Genomic DNA, 12,489 nt, shown 5'->3' on the forward strand with positions numbered 1-12,489 from the left:
CTGGGAAACTTGCATATGGTGCCACTTGTTCAGCTTTATCTTTGGGAATTGCAGCTTTGGTGTCAGGCAGTCATTTTGCAGTGATGACAGATGCTTTCTTAGCAGAGGAAGTAATCGTTCTATGAAAAAATCCCCTGCAGTGCTTCAGCTGAGAAGAAGCTGATGGAGAAACTGCTGCTTGTGCTCCTTTCCACTGACAAAGCTGATCACAGTATGTATCTCGTAGGCTAGGGGATATCCCATCAACTGGCAGGTTCAGGATCAGAGATCGAGATTAAAATCATCTCTCATCAGCCTCTTGGAGCTCTGTGTGATCCACAAGGAGAGCGGGGTCCTCCCTTTATCTGTAAGACTCACGCTTGCGGGAAGTTTTTAACAGCTTGCCTCCAAGGCAGCGTATGAGTCAGCTGGATCTCTTCATTGTGCAAGAGTTGTTTTGCTACTGCTGCTTTCCTGTCTCACATTATCCCTGCATGACTTTGTCCTGAAGGGGTTGATCCTGGTGTGTCTGTCTGTGACTCGGTTCTGTGACAGGAGGTGAGCCTGGAAACCGCTCAGTCCCCTCTTCTTCCTCTGGCAATGCTCCTGATAGCCAGCTGCTCAGCCGGAAATTTGAAGGTGATGCCAGTCCACTTCCATGTATTTCCTACCTGTGTTTTCCTCCTCTCTCAAGGACTCTTCCAGGATTCTGCACCTGAGAGGACCTGAGGGAGTAGAATACTCGCCACTATTCTGTAGGCCATAAGCTGAAGAGGATGGGAAAAGCAAACAGTTAAGGGATATTGCAAAGGAAAACTTTGTGGCCTTGGGCGACAAGGCAAAGTGCATCTTCTGTTGGAAGGCTCATGTAAATGACATCGTAATCACAGGTTACTGGTAATAAGCTTTCCTTTCTAAATGGAAAGGAAGTCTGTAAAAAGAGGAATTGATATGAAGACATAAGTTGATAGGAAGGAAAATTGCTGTAAAAGTCCAGAGTACAGAAATTACACAAAACCAGTCACAGCTGTTCATTCCTAAGCTTTGTTTAGCTCCTGGGCTCTGAACTGGTAATTCCCAGTGTAAATGGCTTGGTTTTTAACTATGCTTTTGATCCTTAAATCATATATGTGATTCCCAAGAAGAAAACCACTGTTTTTGAGATTGTGGCTACTGCAGAAAGGAAAGTGGTTTTACTGCTGCATTCGGGATGGGATATGGGGACAATGCTGTGTGTATAAGGCAATGCAGGTTCTGCTGTCGTTGCTGAGGTTGTCTTGCATTCCCTTCGTGCTAGATGTGAAGCTGCAGAGCAGAAGCAGAAGGTGCCACTGGGAACTCTGAAGAAAGACTTAAAATCACAGGAGGAAAAGCAGAAACAACTGACAGAGAAAATCCGCCAGCAGCAGGAGAAGCTGGAAGCACTGCAGGTGAATCTGGAGGTCTCCAGCTAAGCACAGCAGGTTTGAGGGACCTCCCAGTGCAAATAGCTGATGCTGAGTCATGTCTGTCTCAGCCTCTAATGCCACCTGTGCTCCTTCATGGGGTAGGGGTTGTTTTAATAACAGAAAACAAGCATCTCAGCCTGCATTTCATTTTCTGCTAGGAAAATGGGAGTGACTGCTGGTGTTCAGATGAAGGGATGTCTCCTGAAGGACACAGAAAAAGCCTTCATATAATTCTTGATTTTAAACTTGAAAACTGTTTGCGGGGCTGGGTTCAGGCAGGCCCTGACAGCTTTTAAAGATGGCCTTTCTGATTTTTTTTTTTTTTTTTTTTTAATAAAAATAGAAAACCACTCCCATTCGATCTCAAGCTGACTTAAAGAAACTGCCTCTGGAAGTGACCACACGGCCTGCAGAGGAGGTAAATGGGATACCACTGTAGGTTTTGTACTCTTCTGTGCTGTCCTTAGCTGCTCTGAAAAGCAGTGCCTGACTCTTCTGTCCTTTCTCTCTGTATACCCTCATTTGTTTCAGAACACCCAGTCACAGACCCGACCTCAGCGCCCACGATCTCCTCCTTTACCTGATGTAATCAAGAACGCTCCCAGCAGACCACCACCACCTGTGTCTCTTCCCAAGTCCATCAGTCAGCTGAAAAAGAGCTCTTCACCTTGGCCAAACATCAGCACTCCCAAACTGGCAAGCATGCTCTCCAAAGAGGAGGCCAGCACTTCCAGGACACACCAGCACACTGTGACAGCTGGAAAGTCCAACAGCGCTTTAAAAACTCTTGCCAAACCAGGTACAACAACAAAACCACCTTCTGCTGTCCTGCAGAGCCCCAAAAGCTCACGTGAGACACCCAGCCCAAAAGTTGCCAAAGTGCCAGCACTGAAGAAATCTGCCACTGTCAAATGCCCACAGGTGAGACTCGATGGGATGAAAGCTATCAGCTCCTTACCTACTATTCTGCGTAGCCTGTCTTGCTCTGTTGCATGGGATTTGCACTGTAGTCCCTGTGTGGGACAAGATAACTTTTACTTTACTCTTGGGTTAGGGTAAAGAGCTGTTTCATCTCTTTCCTGTTAGACCAGACTGTTTCTCTAGGAAAAAAAAGAATGTGGTGTGGCAGGGTGAGCGTTTGCATGATCACGTAGCACCTGCTAAAACCTTCTGGAAAAGCTAATTAACTATCAAACGAAATACTGGATGCTGTGCATTTTTTTTTAACTTGGCTGAAGGAAGGTTTTGGTTGGTAGCATGCTGGAATTATAGCTAGAGCTTGTTTGCTTCCTACAGGCCTCCACCACTCGGAAGAGGACCTTGAACACCACAGAGGACGGGTCTGAGGAGGAGGGGGAGCACAAGAAGGAGAAGGCAAAACGGGGAAAATTTGTGGCAGTGAAAGAAGAGAAGAAGGATTCCAGTGAGGTGGTGGTAGAGGTGAGAGTAAACTGGTTTCCCAGCAGAAAGTATTTGTCAAGTGTTATAATCTTGGTGGGAGGCAGCTAATCTGAGCCCTCTCTGCTCACAGCTCACAGACAGTGCTGGGGAAGAAGATCTGGCAGAACTGAAGAAAGCTCAGAAAGGTGAGAAATGAACCCTTGAACTGCCTCTGTCATCTAACACAGTGGAAAAGAACTGTTGCAGAACTAGGTTCACTGGTTAAATGTGTAATTTGATTAATGAGCTTTTTAAAATAAGAATTAGTGTAAATTTGGGTCCCAAACCCTGAGATGACTCTAACTCACATGAAACTTTTGGGCCAGGAACCCCTTGAGTAGACAAGAGGCAGCTGTGGCGTGGGAACATCTGTAATCTGAGGGCTGCATCACGTTGGTGGGTGTGATGCTTGGCTGCGTGGTGTAGACTCATGTCGTGCTCACCCTTCCTAACTGAATGGATCATGCAGCCACGTTAGCTGGGAAATGCTGAGGACTGTATCTAGACCTGCTGTGGTGCTGTGAGAGAAGAGGAGCTGAGAGACCCCCAGGAAAGATGATAGCCAGGATGGTATTGCACCTTCTGCCAGAGCAGGGCATTTCTTCAGCTTGATCCCAAGGAGCTGTCCAGAAAGTGACCCACTAGGAGCACGTGGCAAATTGTCCTAGTGGCCAACAAAAGCCTGGAAAGCCCATGTCGAACAGCCCAGAGTACAAGAGAAACCCTCTGTCTGAAAATGCCATATAATTTCCTAGCATCTTCCGACTCTTAAGTAGGATAGTGGTGTTTTTATGGTTTACATACCATTTGAAGGAATTGTCACAGGTTTAGGTTTGCTCCCCGCAGAGGGTGGCTCTCTTTTCTAGAGTTCATGCAGAATATGCTCTCCAGCATCTGAATGTTTGCAAACATCCTTACTGTCATCCTTCTTGCAGATAAAGGGCTGCATGTGGAAGTGCGGGTGAACAAGGAGTGGTTCACGGGCCGTGTCACAGCTGTGGAAATGGGCAAGCATGCAGTACGCTGGAAGGTGAAGTTTGATTATGTTCCTACAGACACCACACCAAGGGATCGCTGGTAACTATCTCTAGCTACTGGATTTTGGAGGCTTGTTTTGCTTTCAGGAGGAAGACCCCACTTTACTTCCATAGATGCTGAAGACAAATATGTTGCTGTCATGTCGGGGAGCGTGTGTTTGCTCAGGACTGTCCAGCTGCTTCATGAGCAGACTGATTCCAATGAGCATGACAGACTCCATACAGTCTGCCCATCACTTTGATGGAGGCAGCTCTTGTATAATCTAGAGGTCTTAGAGTGACAGCTGGGTACAGGTTCTAATGAAGCTGTTAACAGTGTTTCAGGTATGGCCAATGTAGAAAAAGATATATGACTTTCCCTTAATATTTTTTTTTCAGGGTAGAGAAGGGCAGTGAGGATGTGAGGTTGATGAAGCCTCCCTCTCCTGAGTACCAGGCTCCAGATACACAGCAGGAAGGGGAGGTTGTTGTGGCTGAACCTTCTACCTCAGACTGTGTCAGAATTGAACCAGATACCACTGGTCCCAGCAGCAGCCAAGAAACAGTAGACTTACTAGTCCAGATTCTTCGGTGGGTTCACTGCAGTTCTTGTGAGCTGCTACAGTCTGATTGCTTTAGTCTTTTAAACTCCCAATTCTGGCTTTGTGTTTTTCTTTCCTGCGTAGAAATTGTTTGCGGTACTTCTTACCTCCGAATTTTCCTATCTCCAAGAAGGAGCTGAGTTCCATGAGCTCGGAAGGGTTGTTGGCATTTCCCTTGGTGAGTTCGGTATTTCTAGAAAAGTAAGTTTGGGATTTTTCCACACACACATTCCATTCTTACAGCAAGTGTGCATCCTGTTGATACAAGATTGCACTCTGCAAAAGGTTATTTGGATCCTTAGACTAACATAGCTGGGAAAAAGAATGAGAGCCTCTGAAACATGCCTTAGGTCTTTTGGCAGTTGTTGTCTGAGGATTTTTTTAATTACCATACATCTGTGTGGGAAAGCTGTTGGCTGCTATTATCCTAACATCTTGTCCATTGCTGTTAAGCTTTTAAAAAAGAGGGGCCGGGTCAGAGGTTTGTAGAATAGGATGTAGGTACACGGGTTTTTTTGTCCCCAACCTTATAAATCTAACTTATGCGGAGGCAATCTTAAAAATGGGAGAGAACACAGAAGCCAACCCCCCTCACACTTCTCCAGGTGAACAGGCTGACCACCTGTGAGTCAGCTGTACATCTTAAGGCTTTTGGTGTGGCCTCCATTAATTTGAGGAAGGAACATATGGGACAGCCTGCACCAGTGTCTGTGTGCTGGTATTGGAAGGTCCAGTACAGGCTGAAATGCAGAGAAATGGTACTGGCTTCTCTTGACTTCTCTCTTCTCTGACATACCACAAAGGGAGACCTTTTCAGGAGGCATCTGTAGGTGACAAAAGCCACCTACAAATGTCAAAAGCCACCTACGAATGACCAAATGACAACAGCCACTGCTTATTTGGTAGTCTTCAAAACACCCTACTCCCTCACTTGCAGTGTATGTGTTGGCAGTCTCTCTTGTCTCTTCCTTTTTTCTCTTGCTAATTCAGGTGTCTGCTTTGAGTTACCGGTCCTGCTGCTTCTGCAGGTCATGTTGGTCTTGTCTGGAGTTTTCTGCAAGTATAGATGTTCCTACCTTGCAATAATAAGCTGTGTTGTCTGGGTGGTCTATACTAAAGAAACTCATTGCGTACAGAGCCTGTCAGATCTTTCTGCAGCCTAACTGTGGTTTTAGGCTTTTTAAAACATGCTGCATCCTTAATCTGAATTCAGGCAGCTTTTGTTGCAGTTCTGGTCTTTGAGGAATGTGAAAACCCATATGATTTTTGTGCTGCCTGCAGTAGGCAAATCAGGAATGTAAATGTGAGTGTGGTAACGACCGCAGGCAGGGTGTGCGGTCACAGGGTGCTGGTAGCTGAAGTCTTCTGCAAGTTGCGAGTGCTGGGCTTTTCTTGATGCTCGGTGCCGCTTCTTAATGCGTCATCTGCTGTGTTTTGTCTTCCACAGAAAGAATATTTCAAACAGTATGAGGTAGGTCTGCAGAACCTGTGCAATTCATATCAGACACGTGCTGATGCCCGGGCCAAAGCCTGTGAAGAAAACCTCCGCAACTCAGAGAGAAAGCTGAAGGAAACGGAGGAGAAACTGCAGAAACTGAGGACTAACATTGTGGCCCTTCTGCAGAAAGTGCAGGAGGTGGGTGAGGAAGGGGTGCAAAACCAAAACTGCCCCACAAGCAGCAACCTTCCCCAGACCCAGGCCCCGCCAGGCACTTGAGATGTTTTAGTTCAGCATTTAACTGGGCTTCAGCTTTTTCTCAATTGGGTGCAACTTGGGCTTAGACCATCAGAAGCAGCTGAGCGCGTAGCTGCTGTCGCTGCCCATCTTTTGGGATCCAGGCCTTGGAGGTCCTGATGAGTGCTGATTTTCACAGATGGATTTTTCATGGTGTGTCCATAGTGCACAGCTTCCATTTGTTTTCTACTTTCTGCTATGAAACATGGGGCTGCAGGAAAATTTCTCTGGGCATAGGCAGTGTTCTGCAGGGTATTTCTGCTCCATTCTTGGGCAGAAATGTGGTGCTAGATTCTGAACCCCACGTATAGAAATGCAAACCTTTAAACAAATAATATAAAAATGTTATGGTGAAATCTATTTATTAATTATACTATTAAATAGTAAATTAAAAAAGCAAATATATATTTAAATAAAAGCTTTAAATACATAAACTTTAAATAAAAAAAGTACTTTACAGAAAATTAAGACCACCCAATGGAAAAGCTACTGAAGGCAGATGGAAGCAGTTGCTCCTTATTAGGAAAATGTGGTTTAAAGCTAAAAAAAAATAAAAAAAAAAAAAATACTTGAACCAGATCAGCACAGTAAAACTGTTGCTTGAATGTGTTGTTTGAGCATCAAATGCTGACTGGTTTCCAGGCGCGGTCAGGCAGGCTCTGACAAAGAAAGCTGGTGGTGCTTTCACAGCAGATGTCAGCAGCTGGAGAGTCCTGGAAGTCAGGGCATAAAGGCTGACCAGCACATATGTTGCAGATGATGCTGTGTTGCTCTGTCTTGTCCATTCTTGCACTGTTCTTCAAGATTCACTTTTCACTGGTATTTCTTGTGCTTTTGGTTTCAGGACATTGATATTAATACAGATGATGAACTGGATGCATATATCGAGGACTTGATCACGAAAGGAGACTGAGCAGCCCCAGTACAAGTTCTAGAGAAGTGCAGAGGAGCTGGTTGCTGTGACGGGAGATGTGGATTCCTGCAGTAGAGGACTGTGGCAGCTGATGAGGAGAGAGGGTTTTTAGACAGTACTTGTGTTGGTGTACAACTTGTTCTTGTGACTTTACATAAAAAAGAGATTTGTGCTGTTGGCAGGAAAATTTTTAACATTGTAGTTCTCTGAATCTCTTCCTTTTGTTTATAAATATTTATTTTTAAAAGAAATAGGAACTGTGCCTGATATGATGGGAGGGTTGCTGTGTGTTTTTAGTGAGGTAAAAGTGTGAGTACCCTTTTTGCATCTGGGGTATATTCATGTGCTAAACCTGGAAGACCAGAACATCCTGCCTAGTAGGTTGTCTCAAGTAAGAACCTGGCAGCAACTTAAAAATAAGCCTTGAGTTATGGAAGAGGAGGTTAGGACTCAGACTTCGAAGATACTGAACTTGGGCTAGAGAAAGCCAAGTCAGGAATTTGAGTTACACGGAGGAGATCAAAACACATTCCCTGTGTAAGTGTGAGTGGAGGGGATGAAATCTTGGTGGTTCTGAGAGGCTTAGGGGTAGGGGATTGGCACTTGCCAGTGCAGTGAGGTTCCTGAATATGAGGTCTCCTCTGTAAGCAGGTGTAGTTTTCACCATGCTAACAGTCAGGGGCTGAGGATCCTTTTAGAAGATGGCCTCTTAGGCTGCTCGCAGTGGGTTGTGATCATCAGAGGGAGAAAGCTGGAGCAGATTCTTTTCTAGCAGTCACCTTATTGCACACTTTTGCTGCTATTTCTTTGAGGCAAAGTTGCAACAGCAGAAGAACTCCTCAACCAGCTGAAAATAAAGTGACCCTCTGTTCTGTTGTCACTTCTTCAGCCTTGCATTGCTTTGATCAACTTGCTCTTTTGGGTAATTTTATTAGAGTGCTGGAATTTTGAGCCTTTGGAGCCCTGCATCGCTGAGTCACATCTGGCCCTGGGTCAGCAGCAAGGGCAATGCTCCGCCACCCACCCCCCCACCGCTTGGGTCCCCGCCACTGCTAAAGGTCATCGAACACGGTGTCGGCACCGGGGAGGAACTGCAGCTTTAATCGTTTAATCCTGTCACAACCCAGTGATTAAACAAAGTCCTGCCGCAGGTTTTCTGTCAGGGCGGAATGAATGGGGGGCAGGCATGGCTGACACCTGGCTGCTCCCCGATAGGGGTCCTAGTGGTCTCTCACCTCAGTTGGCAGCGAACCCCCCTCCTCAGGTCCCACTACAGCTCCTGGCAGACCACTTGTGGCCAAGGTGACTTGGTTTGAATTCGCTGGCTAGCCAGCTTCTCAGGTCTGGTAGGACAAGATGTGTATGAACTCGGTGCTCAGAAAATGGAAATCCCCTACAGCCTGGCAGTTTGAAAAAACACAGCATGACCAAGAAGTGCCCACCTTCAGGAACATCAAATTAAATGGACTATTGGGGTTCTTTGGACAGCTAAATGTGTAATAGATGTTCTGCAAAAAAGTTTCCAAATTAAACATCTGTTGCACAGAGGATCTTAAGCGCTGATGGTTTATAGTCCTGGAGAACTCTCAAGCTCTACATACTGCAGGAGAGAGGGAAGACTTTTGCTTATTACCTGAATTCCAGGTATGGTAATGACTGCTTTCATTCAGGATCTGGGCCTGGGCATCCTGGTATAAATGAAAGTAAGGAGCATCCCCCCACCCCCCTACACCTTTCTGGACAGAGGGGCAGTGTTCCTTAAATGTAGGAGCAAGTTCCACCAGTCTTCTTGATTTCCTTATGTATATTGGAGGGTTTGTTAATTGTGACGGCACACTAGTGCTTCAGATAAAAGTGATCCTTCTGTAGAAGCTGAGTTTTATATTAAAGTGAAAGAAGAAATCTTTGTCCTTTCCAGGTAGCCAGCAGAAATTCTAAAGAACAAGATTTCATTAAAATACAGTTCAGAGATGATGCTGCTTGCAAACTTTAATTCCTAACACCCAGAGTATACCACTGTGGGACAAATAGCTCTTACACATTTCTTGAGCTTCCTGACAGAGTTTGGTCCCCTACTCCCACTCTTCTGTGAGGAAGGTGTTACTCAGGTTTTTTTCTTCTGTTTTCTGGAAACTTCTCATTTCCAGTTTTAACTTCTTTTTATGGCATTTCAATTTTTTGATGTTGTACCAAGTATTTTTGTTTCAGTTACATTTCTTCCCTGGAGTTACTTTCATCAGTACAATTGATGTGTCCTCTCTAAACTTCTGTTTTACTAGGAAAAGCAAGCCAAGAACTTTTAATTGCTAATAAAACTTCCTTCGTTCTCAAAACTTTCCTGCACCTTCTCTGCAGCTACTTCAATTTGATTTTTTTTTTTTTTTGTAACTTTTAAGTAGACCTATGTGTAACATTAGGGTTTAGTAATGCCTTTTAAAAAACATAGGAACAAAATGACCTCTGGAGGTCATCTAAATAACCTGCTCCAAGCAAGGCGCACCCAAAAGCTGCATCACGTTGCTCAGGGCGTTTTCCAGTTGAGCTCTTAAAATCTTCAAGGGTGGAGGTTGCACCACTTTTCTGCATCGCACACCTCTCCCATGAGTGTGTTCTTCCCTTGCATTTAACAAGGGTGTCCCTGCCGCAGCTTTGGAGGCTGTTACAGCTGCCTATTGAAAATATCTCACCTGATGCAACCTTGGCAGTTACACCTTCATGCTACAGTAAAGCCTGTTGATATCACATCTGTGCTCAGTTCCCTCAGTCTTCCTCTCTGCTTCCAGCTGGTTCTTACAGCAGAAATACTAAGTATGCGAGTTGTATTTTGTACAACATCCCCTTTCTTTATAAGACCACCTTCAGTCCCTCCTTTGTGCAGTCGTTACAGTCATCCATTTTGGAAAGTCCTTCCACAGCCATCACCTAGATACTTCGTAACATACATATTTCTATTGGTAAGGTTGCTCATTTATGTATTTAACAATGAGGCAGGAAAATAACTTTTTTAACATGAACTTCTGGGTCTCGCAATGATTACTGTTACAGGCCAACTTTGCCTTGGCTTTTCACCTGCTGTAGCGCACAGCCTTTGGGGGCTCCTGCCAGCAGGACCGTGATTGTCCTGCCAGCCTTACCCTGGAACCCGAGGTCTTTGTTGGTGATCTTCCACCTTGTACAGATTCGCCCAGTTCTCTTGCACAGTGGAACAAGAACACCTGAGTTCGTGGCAACTGGTCCCGCTCCCAGTGTGAGGGACACGGTCCTGCCTGCACATCTTTGAAGGGTCATGTATTGCTGCTGTTCCTTAAGGCTTGAAACTCCACGTCACCAGTGTCAGATCCGGTGTTTGATTTTACAGCAACAGGATCAACATTTGCTTTTTTTGCAAGTCATTCCTGCAGCCTATAGCGAGGACTGGCTTGGGTGTTGGGGTGCTACTTGCTTCCATCTACCTTACAGGGCTATTTTTTCTCATGCAGTGGGGCACACTCAGTCTCCTCTTCTGCCACTGCCTTACCTGAAAGGCACAGCAAACTTATCTGCCAAGAAAGTCTTTCTGGTCTCCAGGCCCCAGGGTATCTTGATCTACTCAGGAGAGTGCCAGTTACCTCAAAATCCCTCTGAGCAGCATCTGAATTTGTTCATGCTCTCAGAGTCCTGGTCATATGCAGCCTAACTTGACCAGTGCCCACGGTGTGGGATGAGACTAGACAGGCAACTCTTGGATGATCTTGCTATGTCCTTTCTCATCAGCAAAGCTGCAGCTGCACAGCAGGAGCAGAGGAGACCCTCCTCTAAGGCTGCACTGGAGGGAAGGCTCCAAGAAAGCTCTTCAGCACCCCTTGGGAGGCCTAGAGGACTCTGGGCACCTGCCACATTAGTGGAATGAAAGACCAGGTTCATGGGGACCTCTGGGACCCCAGGCTGTATGTCCAGGGGTCCCTGCCCTGTGGTTTCGGTGTGTGCAGAAACCGGATGCTTTGGGCCACTCCAGCCCTCAAATGCTCCCTCTTCTCCCTGGGCTGCAGCCCACTGAGCAGAACAAATTGTAGATTCACTGTCTCCTTGTCCTGCCAGGAGCCCCCCACTGAGGGGTACCACCACTCTGGCTGCCCCAGAAGAGGGCAGGGGACAGGGCTACGGATATTAGGACCCTTCTAAGGCTGCTGTTGTTACTTGAACACGCTGAGCAAAGCATCTGAGCAGGGAGGGACATGTTGAGTTGTGTAAGTACAGCAGGAGCACAGTGCTGCAGAGCCCATAGCTCTCTTTGGGAAGGAGGAGCCTGACTCCCAGTGTCATGGGCAGCTGGGACTGGAAGAAAAAAAAACCAAAAGCCTTGGCTCAGCCTGGAAGAAGGGAAGGTGGCTTGCAGTCCAGGGTGTTTGCATGGTGCACCGAGGCCACAGCCCTTTGTTTTCCCTTTGTTGTCTCTGAGAAGCTGTGGCCACCCGCAGCAAGCAGCGATGGTGGTGTGCTACTGTGCCAGACTGCCGTGCCTGGGGCTGGATGCGCAGATGAGCCTGTGCTGTGTGTGCAGGTGATGGGGTGGGCTCTGCTCTGGCTGGGCTCTGCAAACTGCTGCCGAGAAGCTGCAGCAAGAAGCTAGGCTGGGGGCCAGTGCCACCACACTGGCTCCTGCTGCCTGCATCCCTGTCTGATCTCAGAGTACATGGCTTTGGTTTTGCTCACCAAGGAAGGCCTGGGCAGCTGCGGTGCTGCAGGTCTGGTGGCCTCGTGCCCTCCCCGCCAGTGTGGCTGTGGCACCAGGGCCATTCCCCTTCTGCCTCCCCTGGGTCACACTCGGCCAGGCTGAGGTGAAGCTCCTGGCTCACTCGCCAGGCCTGGGCTGCATGGCAGGACCCCTCGAGCAAGGGCACTGCCAATGGCTCATCAAGTGCCTCTTTGTCTATGCGGGAGCCACCAGCGCCTGGGAATACAGGACACGTGTAGAGGCATCAGCCCCTGGTGCTGCCCTGTCTCCGGGGAAACATCCCCCAGCGGGAGAGGCATCCCCGGCCCCTGCCAGGGCACCCCTACCCTGCCTTTGTTGGCTCTGCCGCATTTCTTTGGGAGACAAGGGGATAAAGTCTTCCTTTTCCTGCCAGCCGCCAGCTCCTTCTGCAGCTGCCTGGAAGCGGCTCCCCTTGCCCTGAAAGGGTCAGCTGGCATCTCCCCGGAGGAGTGAAGGCAGGCACTCAGCGCCGGAGCCAGCCCTGGGCCAAGGTGCAGCAGTGCCCGGGGCTGCCTGCGGCTGAGCACACAGTGGGGCCCTTGTCAGAGCGTCAGGAGCCTCTGGCAGCTCCTTGTCCTGGGCCCTGCAGGCAGCTGGGCATCCTCTGCCCAGTCCAGCTGC

The 12,489-nt window shown here is 47.4% G+C and overlaps 1 protein-coding gene across 4 annotated transcripts in view; it reads left to right on the plus strand.

Annotated features, from left to right (window-relative positions):
* Window positions 1-7,681, plus strand: part of MORC2 (MORC family CW-type zinc finger 2) — a 60,529-nt gene extending 52,848 nt beyond the window's left edge. For all 4 annotated transcript variants that reach the window (XM_010563363.1, XM_010563364.1, XM_010563366.1 and 1 more), the window contains 10 exons: window positions 1,277-1,409; window positions 1,771-1,845; window positions 1,959-2,348; window positions 2,724-2,867; window positions 2,959-3,013; window positions 3,803-3,944; window positions 4,283-4,474; window positions 4,570-4,663; window positions 5,933-6,121; window positions 7,065-7,681. In XM_010563363.1, coding sequence (XP_010561665.1) covers window positions 1,277-1,409; window positions 1,771-1,845; window positions 1,959-2,348; window positions 2,724-2,867; window positions 2,959-3,013; window positions 3,803-3,944; window positions 4,283-4,474; window positions 4,570-4,663; window positions 5,933-6,121; window positions 7,065-7,133 — 1,483 coding nt within the window. In that variant the 3' untranslated portion in view covers window positions 7,134-7,681. The remainder of the gene's footprint in view (window positions 1-1,276; window positions 1,410-1,770; window positions 1,846-1,958; window positions 2,349-2,723; window positions 2,868-2,958; window positions 3,014-3,802; window positions 3,945-4,282; window positions 4,475-4,569; window positions 4,664-5,932; window positions 6,122-7,064) is intronic.
* The last annotated feature ends 4,808 nt before the right edge of the window (window positions 7,682-12,489 follow it).

Source organism: Haliaeetus leucocephalus, unplaced genomic scaffold (assembly GCF_000737465.1).
Source record: "Haliaeetus leucocephalus isolate CR32 unplaced genomic scaffold, Haliaeetus_leucocephalus-4.0 Scaffold165, whole genome shotgun sequence".
Classification (NCBI taxonomy): domain Eukaryota; kingdom Metazoa; phylum Chordata; class Aves; order Accipitriformes; family Accipitridae; genus Haliaeetus; species Haliaeetus leucocephalus.